The sequence below is a fragment of the Ruditapes philippinarum genome, unplaced genomic scaffold (assembly GCF_026571515.1).
Source record: "Ruditapes philippinarum isolate M1 unplaced genomic scaffold, ASM2657151v2 ctg3771_1_1_1_1, whole genome shotgun sequence".
NCBI lineage: Eukaryota > Metazoa > Mollusca > Bivalvia > Venerida > Veneridae > Ruditapes > Ruditapes philippinarum.
In genome coordinates, this window is record NW_026855006.1 from 31,869 (window position 1) to 57,973 (window position 26,105).

General features: G+C 31.9%; 1 protein-coding gene across 1 annotated transcript in view; it reads left to right on the top strand.

Annotated features, from left to right (window-relative positions):
- The first annotated feature begins 755 nt into the window (after nucleotides 1-755).
- LOC132741809 (uncharacterized) overlaps nucleotides 756-26,105 on the top strand; it is a 40,780-nt gene continuing 15,430 nt past the window's right edge. Inside the window, exons 1-3 of the mRNA XM_060730071.1 lie at nucleotides 756-873; nucleotides 12,650-12,751; nucleotides 21,521-21,931. Of these exons, the coding sequence (XP_060586054.1) occupies nucleotides 21,539-21,931 (393 nt within the window). The 5' untranslated portion in view covers nucleotides 756-873; nucleotides 12,650-12,751; nucleotides 21,521-21,538. The remainder of the gene's footprint in view (nucleotides 874-12,649; nucleotides 12,752-21,520; nucleotides 21,932-26,105) is intronic.

The following is a 26,105-nucleotide window of genomic DNA, read 5'->3' on the forward strand; positions in this document are numbered from 1 at the left end:
ACGGTAAAATAGGCATTGTAAATGTCAGCGAGTGGAAACGCCTATCTTGAAGCAGAACTGGTAAAGAAAAAGGGTTTGGTTTTTAAAACGTAAGTTTCCCGCAGTTTTATTGATTTATATCACATGGACGATACTACACATATTGTGAAATTAAATACGTACAAAAACTGAAAGCAGTCAATGTGTCATATCACGTATTTTAGTAATTTGCTTTTTTTGTCTATATTTACTATTGTTACTATATATTCTTCACGGTATCGAGATAAACAACTTCATATCTAGCAGGACTGTTTTGTCATACGTCATTTATTGTACATATACAAGCAGGATATAATGTCAGGTAATTGATGAAAATCATCCCTAAAATTAACCAGTCTCGATTTAATATTGCCAATCATTAAGTTCTTAATTTTGTTAATTTCAAACTAACGAATTTTAGCCTTGAACAGAAGTATCGATAATAATCTGAACTGGGAAACATTTGTACTAATTTTAACGATAGACATACATGTAAACACATTTTTTAAACCAGCGGTTTAACTGCAAATGTAATGAAACATGTTTTCGTTTTATTGTTTGGAAGTTTAACATTGTAAAAAGTTGCATTATTAGTTCTACAGATAATGATATTGAATACCGTCGTAGAAATCTGACACCGGATATCTAACACTTTAATAATACGCATGCCCAAAAGTATTTACATAATTTAAACCAATCAAAAACCACCATTTATTCACATCGGTATTTATTAGTTCCGGTTCCCCTCGATGATTACTGAAATTCTTCACCTAAGCGTGACAGGAAAGGCAAAAGATTGATCAAATCATTTTGAATACCCAGAAGACGGTGATTTGGTACATATTATAGACACGGGTACGTCAACAGTTTGTGTTCAATTTACGATTTGATAATATTTAGAAATTTAAGTGAACTTATATTTTGGTGACAAAATAACTTTTTAAGTTTATGAGGACAATGAAGATTTCAAACTAAAGAAATTCGTGGAATTATTAAACGAGGAAGTAATACCATATCATAACTGAAACCGAAAGTTGATAGTAATTTTCAAACGACCAAGATAATGATTTTAGTTTTTCTACGTTTTTGACACATTATTCTAATGGTAATGATAAGCGAGAGGAAACACCCATTTTGAAGCAGCACTTGTAAAAATAGAAAAACAGGTTTGTTTATTCAAAATTAAGTTATCAACCATTTGAATTTTTTATATGATCAATAATAAAAATGGATATTTTATAAGCATAATATAATCTATATAATTATATATATTTATTTTATGCTTTTCAGTGGATTACTAATTTATCCGTAAAAATTATATTTGATAATTTCACAGTTAAACTTATCAAAATATAATTCCCCTTTTTCAATGACGAAACTACTTGTTTACGATTTTCCCCATGTGTTACCTCAATGATATTTTTGCTGACAATTCTGACAATGTCAGGCTGTTTTAAGAAAAGCAAAGCTGAAATTGATAAATAACTTAAATGTCAAAAGTAATAAAAAGAAGAAAACTTCCTTCTATTCATTCAAAAATTACCAGTCACCAAATATCGTCTATTTATAATCTTTTTGTTTCATTTTTACAGTCTGAAAACTACATTCCTTCCACATGCAAACTGCTCTTGATGACATTTGGGCATGTTTAAGTATCTTACGAGCAATAACTGCTGTATGCTTTATTAAAACTTGAAAAGCAATGACAGCCATCAGCCCGAAGAATAAGTAAATAACCCAGCGTTCGCAAGGCTTCCAATTTTTCCAATTTCCTTATCCTAGCCCCTTTTTTGAATGTCAACACTTATTTATTGTCTGTATAAATCCTCAAATAAGTTTTCTTTCTTTTAAAATGGTGTATAACCAACAAATCCAAATGATATCCCTCTGAATCAAACACAATTATTTTCCTCCCTTGAAATACACAACAAAAAATGGCGGCCTTTTACAATTAACAGAGCCAAGTCTAATATAAATTTGCAGTAAGTAACAGAAATATGTATGAATGGTTGGAATTTTTCTCCTACTAGAATTGTTTGTTTTTATTATTAAAACAAGCGATCATTCATATTTTTGTAATAAAATGAATAATATCACCGCAATTTAACGTTGATTGTCAAACTTATTTTTCAGTCCAAGACTTCTTGTATTTAATGAGAAATTCGACTTTTTTGAGGCTCTCAATGGGGAAAACAGATTTTAATATTAACGCTTATATTAAGGAAATTTCGTTTTAACTTGCTTTTAAGCATAAAATAAAAAGAAAATTTGTTTGTTTGTTGTGTAAGATGTAATTTTATTTCATCTCGTGAACTTTAAAAACAGTATTCTCACTCGTGAGAATACTGTCTTTAAAGCCCATTCGATGAAATAAAATTTCATCTTACACACAAACAAACAAATATCCTCTATATAAATATGCTTATAAAACAATTTGTATGTATGTATGTACGTACGTACGTACGTACGTACACACGCACGCACGCACGCACGCACGCATGTATGTATGTATGTATTCTAGGCTTAATGAGGGTCCATTCGCCCTTTCAGGCACTGAAAGTACGGACCGCGGACATGTCACTATTCATGTCCTTTAATGTTACTATCAACCAAAAGGTGACCTATAAATTTTGAATTCAGTAGTTCAATGAATGATACTAAATATGTATGCAAGTCGATTTTTGTGAAGATACAATTTTGATATGAGACCATTATATGCATCATGGAGAAAAACAAATGATGAGCTTGACTGACCAATAAGATTATGCAACTCGGACTGAAACCTGACACATACTTTCCGTATGTATGCATCACTAACATGCACGAGGATTCTTTCTAGGTTTTTACTGGCGAATTTGGAATGACATTTTAGCCAAACATTGGTTTCTTGCCATTTTTGTATAATAATAATAATAATGAGAATATCCAAAAACTGGTGAAATATTAAATACATATAAACACATAGTAAGATTCATCAAATGATATAGGACAGATCATTTCTATACTTGCTTGCCTTTATTGAGGGAAGCTTTATTCAAAAAGGGTCTTGACTCCATTCTATATCATTCTTCGCAGACAATATGAAGTTGGCTCATATGACTATCTTTATTGAGTTGGTGGCCAGGTATCATAAAACAATTTTCAAACATTGAAGAATATGTAAAACATCTCCTGCAAAATATTGTACATATTATATGTAATCATTAAGATATATGCATTCGATTTTTATTGAATAATTTGACTTAGACTTTATAGAAAATAATTTTTTTATTACCTCCCTTTATTTACATGAAATGTTAAATTTGGTAAAATCTTTATAAATATAAATGCAATTCAAAACGTTTTTATGCCACCTCAGTATCTGCGACGGCATAGAGCGATTCACATGTGTGTGCGTGTGTGTGTGTGTGCGTGTGTGTGTGTGTGTGTGTGTGTGTGTGTGTGTGTGTATTATAGATTATATAGTGAACTTACAAAATCTTCCTGTGAAAAACCACTAGTCCAATTTCAACCAAACTTGGTAGGATTGTTCCTTTGGTGAAGGGCTTCCAAACTCGTTCAAAGAATTTGATTCCATGAAGAAATCTGGTTGCCATGGAAACCAAAGGAATGATAAGAATAAATTTAAAACATCTTCTTGTAAAGACCCGTTATGTACTTGTAGTAATATAGTAAAAACTTGAAAATCTTCTTGTCTGAAGGTACAAGGCTTGGAGCTTTGATATATGAAATCATCTATAGGTCCCATACCAAAAATGTTCAAATTCTGCCCCTAGTGTGAAAATTGACCCGGCCCCGGGGGTCATAGGTTTTCCATATGTGTATATAATAAAATATGATAAACAAGATCATCAAGGAAAGGCGGCGTTCAATGAACGCAGCCCCCACCCGACCCAGTAACAAGAGCCAGTGGCAAGGAGCCCAGAAGGACCCCAAACAAAAACAGGAAAGGGCATAAGGCAGAGTACGGACAGGCAAACCACTACCTAAGAATAAATAATTAGAAACTGATAAGGAACTAAACGAAAACAAATAAATAATTGAAAATTAGGCCCATAAAGTCAAAAGGCACAGGGGAATGTGTAATACATGTTATGCAATTTTTATGTAAAATATTCAATAGCTGGGATTAGGTCTAAATGTCATGATTTTCAGAGATATTTATTAATGATTCAGGTCATGAACTCTAGCAAGATAGTTGTGAGCTTTGTAGAGATATATTAAATGAAACAATTTGGGCACATTATAAGGACATTATGATTTACATCATGTTTATAATAATGATTATGTTTTAAGAAATTGGTAATGCTTTATTGAAAAGATGGTATTTAAAAAAAGTTATTGTACCTGCATTTAAAAGTATAATAGAGCTGTGTTATACAGTTAATACCTATTTTTGTTCAACAAAAAATCTTTTATTTTTGAATCAATAATTGCACTTTGGACTTTATATCTTAACATTAGACACATCTGCACATGTGTCTAATGATTTGACATGCTGAAATGTGGCCTTGACCCCTAAATTCACTAGACACTACTGCATTATGTCAATGTTCAATTGTAAAAGTACAAGAAAAAATCTCCTTGTGTTATATTAATGAGGTGGCATAGCATTTTTATCAAATGCATTTTGTTTCTTTCTGCTTTGGATGTAGCCAGCTTCCTTTCAAATGCACAATGTTTTGCATAACAATGACACATATATGAAGAATTTTCAGTCTCATCACTTACTGAAAAAAGGGAACAGTCATGTTAAAATGACTTCCATGCAATGTTGTATCGTTACCAAGATAAAATGAAAATTTAAACATTAATTGCCATTATAGTAACTTAAAATAATCAAAATTTAAGGGCAGATAATTCGAAAATTAGCTTGGGTATTCCCTCCAATAATTTTCGTTTATTCATTTTTATCCAAGCATGAAAATGTTTACTTAAATTCCATTATACAGTTTTCATTCTCTCTATTTGTTTTAAACGAATTGTTATACGAGGGGCATTTTTTTAATTAGTTGCAACGACAGCGCGTTTTTATGAATAAGTCATACCTGTGAAAAATAATTAATAGAGTCCTTCAATGTATTCACCATGGGCATATACATACTTTTCCAACCTAAGAATTCAATCTGAAAAAGCATTTTTAATAGTTCTTTGAGTAAACTATAAATACACTCCTGCTGGCATAACAGGTCTCAAACCGGTGATCGTGAAGGCAAGATTTGATGTATGGATTTAATAAAAAGTCACAAGGAAAAGGGTCAAGACTGCTAGTGGGATGTAGCAAAACCTCATTTCTCAGCTTCCCTAAATAGGCTTGAACCAAGGCTGACCGGTGCGCATGTACATTACCATGGAGTAATTTGACCTTGCGCACCCAAGACCTTAGGTTAATTGTAATCGGATTAACTACAACTATTGAGTACATGTCACGGTAAAATGTTCAAGTGACACTACACCTCTCAGACTCAGCGACACGGGTCACTACACCATAACTGTCAAAAGAGAGCCTACATAACTCTTTTAACGCTCCTGCAACATCTGGGCGGTTGCTGTTTTCACCTACCCACATTTTGTTACCTAGAGTATATTACTGAGTTTATTGTCGGGCTTAAAATATAAAGCCACGTTTCATGGGCGTCTAGGGTCTCGATCTATGAACCTAGTCAATAAGGCCGATAATTTTTCCACCAGTTCCTTTTTATAATCAGTAGTTACAAATGCGGGATCCAATAGGCGCACACTTTCCTTAACTTTAACTTTCTTTCAAAGTGAAAAACACATATGATGCACGAAGACCCGATATATCACTTATCTCCTCCACTGTATATCATGCATCTTCATTAACTATGGATTTGACAGTGTTAATGTCTTTTTCATATGTAGAGGAAATTGGCCGCTCAGGGCGGGGATCATCCTTAACATTAGTTCTACCTTCGTTAAACATTGACACCCATCTGGCAAGTGAACGATATTGTACGTCATTTTCTCCATAAACTAAATCTAGATCTGTGTTATTTCTGAGGCGCATTTACCCAATAATCCACCACTTTTGCAATACGCTTTTTGTTCCTCTCTCAAATAACAATGTCAGTCGGCCATGTTTGCAACCAATATACAAAATCACATGTATTTAATACAGTGTTCCAGATAATTATTTTTACTCAAGAGTCAATACTCTCTGTTTTTTATACTTGAGAGTAAACTGCCAGTTTCTGGCCATTTAAATGAAGGAGTAAAATTGACTCTCAGTTTTAAGAACTTGGGAGTCAATTTGCCGCATCTAAACTTAGGAACCATACTGCAAACAAAATGTATCCATAGATCACTTGTATTTATTGGTATCATGTATTTACACTTTATACACATTTAGACATAATGTTTTTTAGTGTTCTTGTCTTGTAAGGTGCATTTAGCCTGCTTTGTCCTAACCCATCTCCTCACACTGCCTGCTGGCTTAAACAGGCTGAGTGTTGGGCCAATTAGTGACACAGTAAGGAGAGCCTCTAAGGATTCTTCTTTCAGGGCAGCTCTGAAAAACAGGATAAGAAATACATTATACCAAGTCTTTTGATTTGTGCCAAATTAATCACATACCAATTTCTTTGTTTTAAAGGTTTACACCTATTATACATAAAAATACATTGACTTTGTGATTAAAATATCATGTTCAATAAATGTTTGCCAAATATATAGTCATGTGCCAATATTTATTCTTAATTATAATATAGTAATTAAATATAATTTTCATGTATTTTGTTATACATATAAAATTCACACGAAATTTTTTAAAACTACAAAAATGTACCTGTATTTTTTTTTTTTTGTCCCGTTTTGTGTAAAAATGGGCCGTTCACTTCACTTTTGGTGAAAAATTCCCCTGGGGAGGGTTTTAAAATTTTGCCAACTTTTTCAAAAGGGTTTGGGGTAAGGGTTTTTGGGCATGAATCTGAAAAATTTTCTGGGAAAAATGTTTAGTGAAATGATTTTTTAACACCAAATTTAAACCCTTGCTTTTTAATTTCCTTGGCCCTTCATTTTTTTTCTCACCCTTAAGTAAGGGGGGAACAGGGGTTTCTATTTCAAAAATCTTAAAAGTTTTCTTTGTTAAATTTATGTGTACCAACATTTTTTTGCAACATCCCCTTTCAGAATTAAAATTCTGTACTAATAAAGATGCAGGTTCCAGCAAAGTCCTTTTAAATAATAAAACATTACAGTCAACTTTACTGATTCTTTTCTTAATATTTCTGGCTAAACTGTCAATGTAATCATTTTTCACTGCTTGAAATTCAGAATCAGAGTTACCTTTTTTATAATACTTCAAACTTTCACCCTTATAAAATGGCTTTGGTTCTTCCTCATCATCTGACTGAGTTTTAAACTTGATGCTGTCTTTCATTTCATGTAAACCATTACCATCATGCTCTTTCATATATTCTAACTTTCCAACTGTTCCTTCGAGAAGTGGATATACATCTGAGAAGACAAGGCTTTGGCGTTGTAACTCACATGATAGTACACCCAGTTCTGTGTGTATGTCCATCATTAATCCTATCAGTAATGCTGACTTATATGTGGAAAAATATGAAGTCCCTTTGCTGTTGGATTGTCACAAGCAAATGAGAAAGAGTTACCAACAAGCACCATAACAAAGCATATAAGCTTCTACAAACTTTTTTTTAAACCCCAACCACCTTTATTATGAGGCTCCTTAATATTTTTTTTTAAAGGGTTTATTAAGTATTTTTCCTTTCTGCCAAAACCTTTTAAATTTATTTTAAACCCTAAGGGTTTAAGCAGACATGGAAAAAGGAAAAAAGTTTCAACTCTGTTTTGGAAAATTTTTTCAAAAGTTTCAAATTTTTCTTTAAAGAAAAATCACCTATTGCCCAAGGTTTTAAACTAAATTTTTGCAGTTGGGGGGTTTTGGGCATTATGGAAGAAAATTTGGTTTCCCTTTGGACGCCTTTCACCAGTCTTCTTTTCCATCATAACCTTTTCCCCAAAACGGGAGCCAAAAGGAAAAAAAACATTTTTTTAAAATCTAATTTTAAAAAGATTTAAAAAAACAAATATTGCACTGCCCCCACAAAGTAAATTTCACCACCAAACAATGATTTCTGTAAATTTCTAGAAAGGGGTTTTGATGGTTGCCCAATTTTTTTAAAATATTTAAAAAAAAAATTGATAACCCCTTTTGTTCCCTTTTATTTTTAAAATAAAGTTATAAATGAAATTGGGATAAAAATTTGAAGAATTAATTTTTCCCAACAAGGGCCTTTTTTAAACCCCCTCTGCCCAAAGAATAATTTTGAATTTTAAAAACTGGGTTTTTCCCCCTAAGTTTTATAATCTAGGTTAACAAAATTAATCCTTTTTAAATCTAGTAAAAGTTTTTAATGCTATTTAGGGGGGTTTCCCTTCTTCAAAGTAAAAATTATTTGGTTTCGGAAAAAAAATAAATCTTTTTTTTAAAAATACCAAAACATCTTCACTCTTGAAATCGGGAAAAGATACCAGATGATTTTTTTATTTCCACCTTTTCAGCATCAAGATGTTCTCTGCTGTGTACAGTGCCTGTCAAAATAAAATAAAAGACTAATTAAGGATTTAGGCAAAGGTGTAACCTATGTTTGATGAAAGCTATAAAAATATTTGATACATTATATTTATACATTTACAGCCTGAAAAAAAATCAGAAACTGCTCTCAGTTTTATAATATATCAGAAATATTGCAGCATGGCAAGTTTTATTTATATTTAGGTTTAAGGCATATTATAAGAACTTGAACCATTTTTATGTGAAATGAAGTAAATGTATACATGCAAACAGTTGTGACCTCGATGAATTCTTTTAGCGTGTGGGCTAATAATCAACCATTTATTTACCAAATTGTATGTTGAGATTACTATTTTATTTTAAATTTAAAGGACTGTAAATTATCTTACATATAAATGAAATTAAATAAGGTGTGAAGTATAACTTAGTTTCATTGTATTTTTTTCTTTAAAAAGAGGAGCTAGGTACAAAATAAAAGGTTGCAATTAATTTATTTTTTACCGTTCAATGTTAGACTGTGTTTGTTTGGATGTTGATGACCCCTTCTGTGGCCCATTTTCCACCCATTTTGTGCTTACAACACAAGGTACATTCAAACGCATTACATCTGTCGTATCTGACGAAACCTTTACACCATGATTTGATCGTAGCATCTAATGATGAGTTTTTTTGCTCTTGCAAACAATAGTCAAAATTTCTTCAATAATTGGCTGAATTACGCACTGAGAAGACACTGGGCTTGTAACACGGTAGAATGTGTCGATTTTTTCGTTGTTTGGGTTTTGAGCAAGACATTGTCAATGTAAACGATTTGATAATTTGATAAATTTGACAATATTTTTTTGTCTACTCCAATAACGTGACAGACGCTTGATTTATCTTATATACATCTATTACCGAGCGTCTCAGTGATACAATGTTGACTGGTTTGCAATTATAAACCCGGCATGAGAAAATAACACGCCCTTATAGAACAGTACGCTAACCAGTCGATAATTTTTATCGGTGTCAATTTTTAACATTGCCTACGCCAAATTTGTTTCACTAAATGCGTAAACTGTAATTATTATGCGTCAATATACGCCAAAATAATGACAAAGCTAGCGTATCCTATTTGCTTGCGTAAATGACGATGATACGCACGCTATCTCTAATGCTGTTTAAATGGCCATGCTCAAATTTTATTGCACGTGCAAATCGTGCGAAAATAGACTGTTGGTTAGAAAAATCAATAATCTGTCCAACGGTATATTATACATGTACTTTCAGTATTTTATTAATGAAACTGAATGCAATTGGCCTCAGTTCTGATGCTGTCCGATTGTTTCAATCTTATCTTTCAGATAGGCAACAGTTAGTTCAGGTATCGAGTGTTTATTCCAGCCAGGCTCCCGTCACTTGTGGGGTACCCCAAGGATCAATATTGGGCCCCCTTCTATTTTTAATTTATGTTAATGATACGTCGGCTGTTGTCAGAAACAAACTTTTATTGTATGCCGACGACTCTGGGATTCTTGTGTGTGGTAAAAGTACTTCCGACATTGAATCTCTTTTATCACTTGAGATGGAGTATGTTAGTGAATGGCTTGTCGATAACAAGCTTTTCACTTCATCTTGGCAAAACAGAATCTATTCTGTTTGGTTCAAAACCAAGGTTAAGGTCAAAAGGCAATTTAAATATTTCATGTAATGGTATAAATATATCCAGGCTACCAGCTCAGTTAAATATCTCGGTGCAACTTTGGACCAGAACCTTTCCTGTGAAGAAATTGCACGGTCAGTGGTTACGAAAGCAAATGCCCGGCTGAAAATACTTGTATAGGAAAAGTCAATTCTTGGATCTCCACACTAGGAAACTCTTGTCATGTCCTTAATTCAATGCCATTTTGATTATGTTTGTTCTTTTTGGTACCCAAGTTTGACTCAGTATTGGAAGAAAAGGCTCCAAACAACCCAGAATAAATTGGTTCGTTTTGTTTTGAATAAGGACAGCAGGTCACATGTGGGGCCAGAGCAATTTAAGGTTCTTAACTGGTTACCGGTCTCCAAAAGAGTTGATCAGATAACTCTTTGCCATGTCCATAAAATAAAGTCTGACACAGCCCCAAAATATCTTAAGGAGCATTTTGTACCCCTTAATCAGGTCCATGACCGCTGTACCAGATCCAGAGTATCTGCACTTTCAACATCAGATTCCTGTGTAAGCTATTCTTTTAGTGACACAGGACGATTTTCATTACCAAAGGTTGGAAGCTTTGGTAGAAAATCTTTTGCTTTTAATGGTATTTCACTATGGAACGGCCTTCCTCAAAATCTTAGAGACATTCAATCTTCCCACACCTTCAAGCATGCCATCAAAGCCCATTTAATGGCCAGTTAATTTTAGTTTATTTTTCAATAGTATTTGAATCTTTTAATAGTCTTAATAGAGTCCCAGATTTTACTTATTCTTAAGTTTAAGCACAACACACATATGTTGTGTCCTTTAGTAATTTACCCATTTTTAGCTTGCACATTTAACGTTTTATAATTTTTTTATTAAATTTTTACAGTTTGACTGACAATTTCTGTGATGCACTATTTCATGATCTATTGATGTGATACAAACTTGAACTGTGATTTTAATGTGATACAAACTTGGGCTGTGATATATTGTGATCTCAACTAAATTATTGCAATTTATGTCTTATTAGTAAAAGAATTAATTTCAATTTCATACAAATTAACATGACTTTCTGTGTCATGCCTCCAATATCAGGGACCACAATGGAAATAAGAGGAATCCTTTCCTCTTTTTTGTGTTATCCCTGGTATTGGTGGGCACTACATGGCTCATATATTTATATTTTGTCGTATACTTATGTCATGTGATATTTCTAGTCTCTTTAATATTTTGATTATTGTTATATGTATTGTATCATTATGCATCATTATGTCATTGCCATGTCATGTACACTTTTACCGAATAAAATTATTATTATTATTATTATTCACGTGTAAATCATGATTAAATTGAATTGTTGCCACTTACTAAAATGAGCCCTCATACAGGCTAAACGGTGTCGAAGAAGTACATGTTCTTGTTTAAAGATTTTATAATTAATTTTGGTTGAATACGAATAACTACAAAACTTAATCTCATTAAATCAATTATTTTCAAAGTTTAAACTAATTCAAATAATTTTAAATATAAGTGTCGAGGATTCGAATTTGCATCTTTGCGATTACAAATCGGCTGTGATTCTTGTAAAAATTATAGTTTGTAAATTATCGTACATGGTACACTCAACATTTACTGACCTTAATAATGTAATGAATTTGATGACAAATAAATCTAATTTAAGGAATTTGATGACAAATAAATCAAGTTTTGAATTTTGTTAATTTCAAAGTTAAGTCTTAAACAGCCATAGCTATCGCTAATAAACCAGGGGTACTGAATGTTGGAACATTCATGCCAAGAAATATCGATAATAATCGAGGGGTACTGAATTGGGAAACATACGTACTAATAGTAACGATATAGCCATACATATAAACACATTTTTTTAAATCAGACGTTTAACTACAAATGTAATAAAACAGTCCTCGTTTTAATCTTTGGAAGTTTACTTTAAACATTGTAAAAAGTTGCATAAACAGTTGAATAGATAATGATATTGCATACCATCGTAAAAACCTGACACCAGATATCTAATATTGTAATAATTTGCATGCTCATAACGTATTTACATAAATTACACTAATCAAAAACGCAATTTATTCACGACGGTTCTTATTTGTTAATGTCCCTCCACTCGCGGCTATTAAAGCTATAAATATTACTAATAATCGAGAGGTTTTGAATTGGGGAACATGCGTACAAATAGTAACGACAGGCATACATGCAAACATATTTGAAAAATCTATCCTCGTTTTATTGTTTGAAGTTTAACATTACAGTTCATTTGTAAAAAGTCCCATTAACAGTTGTCAGATAGTGATACAGAATACCATAGTGTAAATCTGGCCATGCTCAAAAATATTTACATAAGTTACACTAATCAGAAAAATCGACTCTTATTGTTGTAGGTCCCCTGGCTGAATACTCAAATACTTCACCTTAGCATGACAGGAAGGGAAAATGATTGATTGAATAATTTACAATACCCGGTTGACTGTGTCTTGTATCAGGTACGTCAACATTTTTGCGTTAAGTTTACGATTGAATTAATCTAAAAAGAAAGAGAACATTATTACATTTTGTTGACAAGATAACTTTTAAGTTTTACATACAATCTAATAAAGACAGGTACCCAATTTCAAAATATAGAAATTCGTGAAAGTATTCTATTTTTAAACACGGAAGTAATTATTCCAAACCGAATGCTTTTCGTAACGACCCCGATAATAAGTTTAGTTTTACACATTATTAGAATGGGAATGATAAGCATTGTAAATGTCAGCGAGAGGAAACGTCCATTCAATAAATTTGAAGCAGAACTAGTTAATTTAGAAAACAAGGTTCGTTCTTAAAACATTTATCCAATATTTAAATGATTTATATTATCAATAACAAAAACATGGACGAAACTACAGATAACTATTTGTCCTATCGATCAATCATAAAAGACTTTGACCTGCAAGGTTAAATATCTAAATTTTATTCTATTTTAACTGCTGATCTTTGCTATTAGTTGGTAAAACGTTTTTAATTTAATTGTGTTGTCTTCAAACTTGAACATATAACCAGACAGACCTTTACCTTCACTCATACATAACCTTGAGGCCCTAGACGCCAAAGAGAAATTGTCACAGGGATTAAAACGTGGCTTTATATTTTTGACCCAGTAATATACTCTCGGTATCAAAATGTGGGTAGGTAAAAACGGTAATCGCCCGGTTGTTGCTGGAGCATTAAAAGAGTTATGAACGCTTTATTTTTGACAATAATGGAATAGTGGCTCGTGTCGCTGTGTCTGAGAGGTGAAGTGTCACTGGAACATTTAACCGTGACCATGTTCTCACTGCTGTAGTTAATCCGATTACAATGAACCCAAGGTCTTGGGTGCGCAGGGTCTAATTACTCCATGGTAATGCACCTTTGCATCGGTCAGCCTTGTTCAAGCTTATTTAAAGAAGTAGCAATTTGAGGTTTTGCTACTAGCAGTCTTTACCTCTTTCCTTGTGACGTTTTTTAATCCATACATCAAATCGTGCCTTCACGATCGCCGGTTCGAAACCCGTAGTGACATCACGAGCGCTCTCTACCAGTATACCCATAGAACAGTAAGTTAAAAAGCTTTTTCAGAATAAATTTTTAAGCTGGAAAAGTGTGTATAGGTCCATAGTCAATATTTTGAAGGACTCTATTAATCATTTTTCCAAAGTATGACTAATTTATGAAAACGCGTCTTCGTTGCCACTGATTAAAATGCCCTTTGTATAGCAAGAAATTCGTTTAAAACATATAGAAATGAATACTGTATAATGGAATTTAAGTTAACCTTTTCATGCTCTAAGAATATGGTGGGAAAAAATAGAAAAAACATATTGGAGGGAATTCTCAAAGTTCATGTTCGAATTATCTGCCATTGAATTTGATTATTTTGCTACTTTAATGGTTATTAATATTTTTTATTTTCATTTTATCTTGGTAACGATACAAATCGTTTTAACATGGATGTTAATGAGACTGAAAATTCTCAATATTTATGCCATTGATATGCAAAACATTTTGCATTTGAAATGAAGCTGGTTACATTCAAAGCAGAAAAATAAACGTTTTGATTACCATGAGGATTGTAAAAAATGAAATATTGTGTATAATGTCCAATTATCAATTACGTGTGTAAGTGTTGACCTACAAAAATGAAATCTCTGATGGTCTGTATATAAGATATGAGTAGAATTCATCTAATGTGAAGTTGGTCCTTTTTTAGAGTGACAATGTAACCTTTAACCATTTTAGTTGTTTTGAACTTTTCCTTTATATAAATACATAAATGATTTATGGTATAGATTGGTAAAAATATGAGCTGCTGATTTTTTATATGATGGTATACTAAAAAAGGTCAAACTAAAAGTATTTATTTCGACAAATGGTTCTGACAAACATGCATTTATTATACTTTATACTATAAAAGCTATCACTCAAGCATATTTTAACAATTGTATGCATAGGAAACATATCTATTTAAATCACTAAATACGGGATTTAATTCTGTATTGTATGTTTTCTTTTTTGATTTCACAGTATAAATGAGTAGGTGTAGTAGTATCCATGTTTGTATTATTGGTTATATAAATTAATACAACTGTGGACAACTTAGATGTTAATTTCTAAATTTACTAGTTCTACTTCATATTGAACGTTTCCTTCGAAATTAGCAATTTTTAATTTTATAATATTTTACATTATGTGTCGGAAATATCAAAAATATGTATCGAAGCTATAATCATTGATAAAGTCGTTAACTTTTGGTTTTGAAATTATTACTTCCACGTTTAATTACAGAAGGATTCCACGAATTTCTCTATTTTGAAATCACCATTGTCATTTAGTTAGTTTAAACATATTTGATTTCAAATATTTTGCGTAGCTTTTATCAAAGTAGGTATTTGGTGATAGGTAGATTTATACTAAATAATGGTATTCAATATCATTATCTATATCAATTCGACTGTTTAGGCACCTTTATACCTTACAAAGCATTTTGGAACAGAACAATGTAAAATATTTGTGTCACAAATATTGTATATGACCTAGCATAAACGAGGTTTGTCGGCCAAATAAATTGTAATTTTAAACTTTCAAACAATAAACGGGGACAAATGCATATTTGCAGTTATACCTCGTCTTTTGGAATAAATACTTACTTGCTTGCCTTTCGGTACTATGGTACTAATAATTTCCAATTCAGTATCCCTCGATTATTATTTATATGGCTGTTGAAGGATTAAATGCAATATTAACAAATCAGAACTTGCTTAATGTTTGGCATTTTTAATTTGAGATTGGCTAATATCAGGCAGAATTTTCGTCAATTTTTTACATTATAAAGATCTATAAATGTTTCGTGTACCATGTACGATAAAGTACAAATTATATTTTCTACCCGAATAACAGCCAACTTGTAATCGTGGAGATGCATGTTCGAATCCTTGGCACGTATATTAAAAATTTCTTCAATAAATTTGAACTTTGAAATTCAATGATAAAATGCAATTAAGTTTTGCAATTATTTTTATTCATACAAAATGAGTTATGCGGAAAATAACCAATTCAACACATAATCATGTAGATAGCTTTTAATAAAAACAACAACAAAAAACACACACACTCAAAGAAAACAAATCAAAAATCTGTAAATGGTTGAGGCTCTGTTCAGTACGTATAACACCTTATTTTAGACTTATCTAAGGCAGAATGAACACTGTAAACAGAATAAAACTGTATAATGGAATTTAATACTCTTAAAACATAATAACAAAACCATTTTAAACGAAAAAAAGGAGGTGCTTGACCAAGCTCATTTTCGAGATGTCTGCCCTTGAAATTGAATATTTTTCTATTTTAAGTTATTTCAAGGTCAGTTAAGTTATACGTAAGTCTGATTGCTTATTTTTTTACATTTATCCTATGTAAAAGTAAAGAATTTCACGGAAGTCTTTTTAACATGTGTGTTCCCCTTTTTTCAGTTTAAGTAATTATGAAAATGTAAGGAATTTGATGACAATCCTCTTTAAAATTAACCAGTCTCAATTTAATTTGCCAAACATAAATCAAGATCTGAATTTTGTTAATTTCAAAGTAACGACCTGCATTTTAGTCTTTAACATATACATATCGCTAATAATCGAGGGGTACTGAATTTGGGTTCATTTGTACCAATAGTAACGATTGGCATACATGTTAACATATTTTAAAAATTTGTCCTTGTTTTATTGTTTGGAAGTTTAACATTACAGTTCATTTTTAAAAAGGTGCATAAACATATAGATAACAGTATTGAATACCAAAGTATAACTAAAAATCTGACACCAGATATCTAATACTGTACAGTAATGATACGCATGTTCAAAAATCTTTTACATTACATCAATGATACCAATGAAAAACACAATTTATTCACATCGGTTTTAAACAGTTCTGGTTCCCCTCGCTGATTATTGATTTCTTCACCAAAGCGTGACAGGAAGGGCAAATCATTTTGAATACATAGAAGACCTTGGTACATGTTATAGACAAGGGAACGTCAACAATTTGTGTTATGTTTACGTTTTGATTATGTTTACAAATTAAAGTGAATTTAAATACATTCGGTGACAAAATCAGTTTTTAAATTTTACAATCGATCAAATGAAGACAATAAAGATTTCAAAATAGAGAAATTCGTGGAATTATTCTATTATCAAACACAAAAGTTATATATTTGAAACCGAAAGTAATTAAAAAAACCCACCCCGATAATGATTTTAGTTTTTCTACGTTTTTGACACATAATTTGAATGGATATGAAAAGCATTGTAAATGTCAGCGAGAGGAAGCGCCCATTTTGAAGCAGAACTAGTAAATTTAGACTAAAAAAAACACACAAAAAACACTCGATTTGTTATTGTTATTTAAACAGTTTTATTTATTTATTTCACCAATGAGACTGCACGTACTTATTTAACCTGTGAAATTATTAAATACAAAAAGGAAAAAAACGAGTATTTAGTCATTTACAGATATATTTTTCTTATGTATTCATTTGTTAAAATATGCTTGAGTAATAACTTAAAAAGTATAGCATAAAAAGGCATGTCTATTAAGACTATTTGTCGAAAGTAATGGAAATGTCGTTTTCTAAAAGTATTTAACTGCGGTTGTCCACGAAAGTAAACCACAGAGTTATGTTATGCTCAAAATTGATATTTGAAAATATTTAGATAGAAAATCAGCATGTTTTGACCTTTATTTTGACCTGTGTTCAATATACCATCATAAAAAGAATCAGCAGCTGATCATTATACCATAAAACATTGAAGTATTTAAAAATGGAAAATTCCAAAACAGCTAAAACGGTTGAAGGTAACATTGTCGATCTATAATCTAAACAGGACCAAAGTCACACTCATCTATTATGTACAGACCATTAGAAAGAAACTTTTTACTTTTAGGTCTCGAACCCGGTTAAGAGGCAGACATCCTTACCATGCACTTGTCCATCGCTCTCCTAAATTTGTAACTGATTTAAGCAATTTACAATCAAACTTGGTATGTCTACCTATACTACAATATGTAGGATAAATCGCTATTTTGGAATATTTGAGTATCACATAATATGGAATATAGTGGTGTTGAGAGCTGAATACATTGTAATCACAAGCACAAAACCGTCTTGTGAAGATATGAGATAGAAATGTAGTTTTCTAAAAGTAGTTACCTGTTGTTGTCTCACCAATATTGTTCATGACAGTAAACTATAAAAATTGATATTTGAAAATATTAACAACTGCTACACCGACTCTATGTAAATATAAAATCAAGATGTTTCGACTTATCACAAATAAGATATGTTTTGTTTATTGTTTAAACTTCACACACTATATGAGGCCAAATATAAATTGTCATTTAAAATACTGGCAGATTTTAAGAAAGGACCAACTATACTTCACCTTTAATAGGGAATGCAGCTTTCCATACATAGTTTAGTGCAAATGTACTTATTTTTTCATATTAGACATATGCAATAAAATTATTTTACTCAAAAGATGAGCATAATATATGTTTAACCATTTAATTCTACAATCTAAAATATTCTGGAGAAACTCCGACAGCTGGTTGGAAAACAAAAAAGTTTTTTAATATGGATAATACCTTGTTAACACTATAGTTGTCACATTTTTGACTCAATTGTTATCAAACATGGTCAGGATGCTTGCCTAGGTAATTGCTCAGATGTAATCGAACATGGGTCATCAAAATGAAAAGTAGAAAAGTAGGTTTCAGGAGCTAAAAGTAGAAAAGTCTTGTTAGAACTCTACTGTTTTGATCCAAATATTTTGGATATTGGTCCGAAATTTTGTTTTGATGATTTCTAAGTCAAGCTCAAATATGGGTCACCTGAGAACAAAGGTTGGTTAAACCGCCCAAGTATGGAAAAAAATTGTAAACACTGCAGTGGACACATTTTTGTCTCAATTACCATGAAACTGACTTAGAATTTGGACCAGAAATATAATTTCTGATAACGATTTGAATTTTTATATCAAGTGGCCTTCTTTTGAAATAAATGATATTGTTTGACCTAGTTTCTTGATTTTTGAAGTACATACATGAATGTTGGACCAGGGTGTAATTTCTGATGCCAGATTTAATTTTAATATCAACTGGCCTACTTTTGATATTATTGATATCAGCTGACCTACTTTCTTGCTTTTTGACTTACAGACTTTGAATTTCAACCAAGGGTGTAATTTCTGAAGCCGAGTTGTATTTTGATATTCTGCTGACCTACTTCTGAAATTTTTCATATCGCTTGACCCACCCTACAATGAAGTGATTGGTTAGATGAGCGATCTATAGCCATCTTGGCTCTCTTGTTTATTTTCTTGTAGAAAACAAATCGAGCGTTGCCGGGCGGTGGCTCTTGTTCTGCTTTAAAGGGGCCTGACTTCCTTTTAGATACATATTTATTGCATAATTTGTTTTTATTCGTTTCGCATTTATCTACTTAAATGTTTGCCAATTGTCTTAAACAATGGTATATATGTGAAGAATCTCAGTCTCATTAGTTAAACTTAAACAAAAAGGAAATGACTTCCATAAAATTCTGTTTTGTTACCAAGCATAAATGTCAAAATCATAAACAATCAGACTTACATAAAAGTTATCTGCCATTGAAATAACTTAAAACAGTAAACTACCCAAAATCAATGGCAGACAACTCGAAAATGAACTTTGTCAAGTACCTCCCTTTTTCGTTTTAAATGGTTTTGTTATTATATTTTCTATGTAAGAGTATAAAAAGTTAAATTCCTTCACAAAAAGTATATGTGGTATGCTTTAAATTGGATAAATCCAACCAATACATTGGACACACTTTGAATGTAAAGTGGCATTAAAAACAGTTTTTTTTGTTAAATTGTCTAATGTTAAGATACAAAGGCAATAGTGCAATAATTGATTAAAAATAAAAAAAATTTTTAATAGACAAAAAACTTGACTTGATGAGGGCTACAAATTCTTTTACATAGTTTATACGTTCTTTTATTTAAATAAAACATATTGAGTTAGAATATTATAGAATTTATAAAAATATTTTACTCCAAGATAAGCATAGTATACATGTATCTTTAAATTGACAGTTGCTTGGAAGAAAATATAAATGGCTAATTCATACAATCATTTAGATGTAGCAGATTTGTGTGTTTTGAAATGGGGGTTCGTTTAGCTATACAAGGACGAAACCTTTAGCTGGGAAATGAGTTAGGGTTATAACTTTACTATTTAATATGACCACTCGTGGAATGAATGTTTTTTAAAATTTATATCTTTGTTATGCCCCCTTTCAAAGAAAAATGAGTACGTTGTTTCGCAAATGCCGGTTGGTCTGTCGTTAGTCGGTCGAAAAGACTTATTTGTTTCCAATCAATATCTTAAGAACCATTTGATTTGGAACCTTCAAACATCATTTGGTGAAGACCTCCACTGTCTTAAGGACGTGTATTGCGTATTGCCACTGATACGTGAAGTTGAGGTCACAGTGGTTTTGAATGTGAAATCTTTTTCCGCTTAATAACTACAGAACTATTAGCTAAAGAGGAGGGGCATAAGTGTCGTTTCTTGTTTGAAGCATATGTCTTGTCAAATCTAATCCATGGATGTGACATTAGATGGATTTGTTAAGTTCTTATATGTCGAAAGTGTTGATATAAAACAAAAACAATTGGTCTTTGTATGCCAGACTACCACTACTGACATGCCTGAAGAAATAATGACCCGACACGAACTCTAACATCACTATATGGTATATTCAAGTTCAATCCTTGCTGTTACCTTTTGTCTTTGCCCTAAGTCTTTTAAATGGCATATGAGTTTCCTATAGTTATCAAGTATACCAGAGTATTTCAAATTTTAATGTTGCATGCAGAAGTTGAATCCTGGAAAGGAACTCGAGCTTTATACAAAAACACCTTTGCTGTGACATTTTGACACAAACAAAACCTTTCCAAAAGACATTTTAGTGCAGTTGCTTTTATTACTTGGGTACAAAGTTTACGTTTGGTGGCCACCTAACTAGGTGAGAAGACATTTGAGAAGTATGTGTTTCATAAGGAATGATTTAAGGTTTTTAAACAATCTATTATTGAATGAATATTCCGTTCTGTTAAGATACTTGCACTATTTGTAAATACAATGCAAAACAAACAAGTATTAATAAAATTATTTTCCTCAAAGTAATCGTATTTGATTGATTACTTTCCAAAATAATAGAACCTTCGAAGAAGCTTTGCGTATTTGTAGAGCAAATCCATTTGAAAGATTGAATGGGTTTAAGAAATGTAAAACCTAATGTTCCGTACACAGCATCAGCTTGCACGAATGAATATGTGAGGCCAAACATAACAAAAACCGCAAAAAATGTTATATTATGTTTTTGTTCTCACACAACACGGATTTCATTTTTTTAACAAGAGGACAATAACAACTTAACAATTGTCGATAAATCATGCAGTTCGCTTATTTTGTCATTAAATTACTGTTGTTATAGGCTTTCCATTTTTCATTGAACCAGAGGATTGAACTGATAAACTGTCACAACTTTATGACTCAGATAAATAAAACATTACAATCGCAATAAATTACAAAGATAAAGAATACATATATAAAAATTCTTGGATAGTTGTTACATTTCAAGATTATTAATAATGTTGTATTGCACATGTGCATTTCATATGTAACTTTTTTTGCAGGAGAAATGCACAATTGAAATGGGGGACGCTGACATTGAAATTACATTCGACGACACTCGGAGGTGCAGATTGCTCCTTCTTATTTCAAAAGGAGGTGGACTTGTCTTAAGACACAAATTACAGAAAGGATTTACTAGAAGGCAAAAGACAATTGACGATACGGACATTAAAAGAAAAATAACACAAATAAAGGACTCAACACATTGCATAAGTGAGGTGCAGTATAAAAGAATATATCCAGACTCCGGCTCATCATCACCAGATGACTATGACATCACTATCTTAGTTTTTCTACTGAGGACTTTATTTTACAGAACTAGTGACCCAAAATGGAAATCTGGTTATACACTGAACGACACAGATATTTCAGACATAGCTGAAATAGTGCGTATCAGAGAGTTAAGAAATGAGGTATGTTTATTAACATTTTTATGTTAATTGATGTAAGAATTAAATAACTTTAGTTCAGTCTAATGTAAAGATAATTAAAATCGATAATTTACATTTGCCGAAGCATTCGGATTTTCGGCCATCTCCATAGCAATTTATTGGATTCTATTACATATTTATTACCTCAATTTGTTGTAATGTTAATTTCCCATAGGCCAATTGGAGTTATTTATACTTTTAATGCAAGTGTACCACGTGACTAAGAAAGTTGTTCTTACATAGGTGACAGTACTTTGTAACTGTTTAAATCTGGTCTCGTAGTTTATTTTCTAAAAAAAATAAATGGCCGCCTTTTTGTTCGATTAACCATCTAATTTTTTGATGTTTTTCCACAATTGGCATCACCATGGAAAGTCATCAGCTGTTTGCACCTGGAGTGCTTTTTGCGTCTTAAATAACTTTCTGTTGAAAAGCAAAAACGTAAACATACTTTTACTCCAGAAGTTATTGCATGGGATTAATTATGTGTCAAATTGAAACAAGCAGAGTATTAAGACATGCAATATGGATTATTCAACGAATTTAATCAGTGAAACATGACAAATGTGGTAGACAGATGTAGGATACCTTGTAATAACTTAAATGCACATTGTCAAAATAATAGATAAATACAGAATCCCTAAAGAAAGCCCAACACGACACAATTGAAAATGTGCAGGCTCGGTTTGATTGAGCCTGTTCATGGACGGTACTGGAAAGTGCAAGTTACCGTCCACACCCCTAGCACCGGCTTAAGTAGAATTCAACATTTAAACGTGAAATAATAAAATTTTGAATTTAGAAACATCCGCAGATGTGTTGAAAAACCGTACCGTGTGAAAAATATTATGGTTGCAACCACCACTGTTTTTTTAAACTTACTTAATCAGATTTTTTTTATGGGAGGCAATGCCCTATGGAATACAAGTTATCAACCCCTTTAGTTTGTTTAAACTTTTATCCATGATAAAGTTCACAAAGTGCAATATATATATATATATATATATATATATTATATATATATATATATATATATATATATATATATATATATATATATATATTTCAATTGACAACATTAAAAAAGTGTTGTTTTATTTTATTTTTCTTTAGTTTTCAACAAATCGTCAGCTTCCTCTCCACTGGATAACATTTATAATACGTATACATATGGTTTCTGCCATGTGAAGGCTGTATTTTGAAGCACCATCTCTGTAAAACTATCACATTGCACTTGAGATGAATGAAAATTTAAATTCTTGGATTTAGACTTGTTATACAATGTTGGAAAAGCTAGATTACTTCTGAAAAAAAAAAAACATCATCAACTCTTAATTACTTGTGATAACATTTGTAATTTCACCGACACAATCTATTTTTGTATTTTCTGATCGCAGATCAGTAAATACATAGCTAACATTCACGGTCTAACACAAAATTTCCTTACAGACTTAACAACGCAAAGTAGTTCTCACTCAAAACTGTTTAAAAACCAGGAATATAAAAAAAGAACAATTTTTTGTTACAAGTGTCCAACAAATTACTACACATTCAAACTTTAAAAGTAGCGTTGGCTTATAGAATTGTCAATAAATGCACACTCACAAATTACGCAGATGAATATGATTTTAATCAATGAAAATGCTATTTTTAGCGATGTCGATTACCGAATACTACACAAATAAATCTGACTGCCGAGTAGTTGAATATATAGTTTCTACATGTTGGACTGTATGGGCGAGAAGATTTTTGCTAAATTATTTACTTCAAGTTTAAACAACAGGTTTACCCTCGACATTACCCTAACCCGAAATGCAATGGAAATTTTAATTTAGAATGACTTGATTTTATTCAGCCTGTGCGGCTTTAAAAACCCGAAATGCAATTTAGAATTGACTTGATTTTATTCAGCCTTTGTTTTTGAAACTTCTCCGTGGCGCAGGGGTAATGCGCTCGTTTAGTGTGTGAGAGGTCTGGATCGTGTCAACATTTTTTAAAATTCTTTTTTTAGTGTCTTCGTTAAGGAAATAGCCACGATATGCAAGGATAAAGTGTGGCTATCATAAAAAATGAACATAAATGATTTTTTGATGCAACTCTAGTTATGCAAAATTCCGTATGTATCAAACTCTGGTGCCCTGCAAGATGAATTGTAGTACATAAAAATAAACTTATACAGGAAAACACATACAGATATACAGTACGATTTAGATTGCAAAGATCAGAAAATACCACAGAGCTTGCAGCCCTTTGATGTATAGTATTTTCATTCAGCACATAATGAATATATTAAATGTAAAGATGTACTTCCAACATGACAAACTTAACCCTTTCGCTGCCAGAGGGTTATTGTTTTATTGATCACTTAATTGCCAGAGAGTTTTCTAAGAAATTACTATATTATTACTTAATATAATTATTATTATTTGTTATTAGTATTATAATACGGGGAAGTCAAAGTCATGCCCGCGAAGCGAGCCTGGGCTTTTGCTTGCCCGGCTATAGACTACACATGTATATTTAAAAGGAAATCAAATAAAAAACAATTAAAAGATATATAGAATTCTATACCTATCAGTTACATTTTCAGTGTCAGTTCTAGTTAAGCGCCGCCATTTACAATGGTACTCAATGATAAAAGACGATGTTTTCCGATAACGGATCAAATCTCAACTTTTTGGATAAATAATAACCGTCGAGTGTTTCGAGTGAAAACGGAAGCGGCGCATGAAATACCGAATGTCACCTTTAAAACGGAAAAAATGAAAGGAATTTTTAACGACTTCCCCGTTCATAGGTTTTGCCTAATTTCATATTAATTATATATAGATTACATATTTAACAGGATAATACCGAATATCTGATAAGGACATACAACTCATGTTATTATACAAGTAAAATGGTTTCCTGCGGGGACATTTTTAATGATATAAAGATATTTCATTAAACTATTTTCAACATTGTTTGGGGGGGGGGGGGGTAAATAAACGTTTGTATCAGGAATATAGTTGACAATGATCGATCAATATAGAAGAAGGTCTTTGGAAATTGGTGACCGTTCATGACCGGAGAAGGTCGGACATAAAACAATTATTTCTTTTTAAGAAAATGATTAAATAGGCCTACCATTTTATGAATACTTCCGAGCACAAAAAAATAAATAAAGTAAACACACAAGTTTTCGCAGAAAATATCTCTATTTATTATGGCAGATGCCACTACGAATATTTTAATTTTGTAGATTTTCAGTATAAACAATTTATTGTTTGTAACATTTTGAGATACATATTAAAGAAACATTGATAATTTTCAAACACATCATCCGTAACGTACCGGCAAACGGTATTTAGCCAGGTTTTCGAAAAGGTCAATTAACCAATCATGTACGGTTTACAGATCACATGCTCCTCCATGTACCGAAAACAGGTCACGTGCTCCTCCATGCCTCAAAAGTTAAACGCGTACCAATACCCTGCGGTCTCCAGACTAATGATGTTTCTGGATACCCAATGGGGAAATTTAAACTTTTTACAATTAATATATGACAGAAAACAAAGCACTTTGGCTGCTTAATAGTAAAAATAATATAAATTGCCACTGTGGTCACTTTTATATAGCAACCATGGTCTTTCGATTGCTTTCTATGTCATTGTAAATCAGCTGTTCGATATTTTGTAAGGAATCGTCTGATTGGCAAATAGCAACGAAACCGCAACGTTTCGCACAAGGATGCCTAATGCCGTAGGAAGCAATCGAAAGACCGTGAAAAGGTATGAAACTCGTATTTCACGTGTATCAGATGCTACTAACGGTTGTGAGTGGTCCCATTTAATGTATTTAGTAATATTATTTAGTAAATACAAGTGATTTTGACCCGTTCTCAGCTGACAAACATGCATAAGACTATATTTACTTACCGAATTGTTGTGCCACGTTTTTGTCTGCATGGGAGTTTTAGCACAAATGCGCTTGTTTGCTGATAGATATTTCATGAACGGGAAGGGCTAGAGACTTTGGGTCGGTATCATTTGGAAGCTTAAATACAATCGTGAAACAGTGATAAAAGTTTTTCTTAATTATCTTAACTTACAGTATATTTTTAACGGGGCTCATTTTTTGTTTTGTTTTTTGACACATTTAAGATGAACACAGAGGT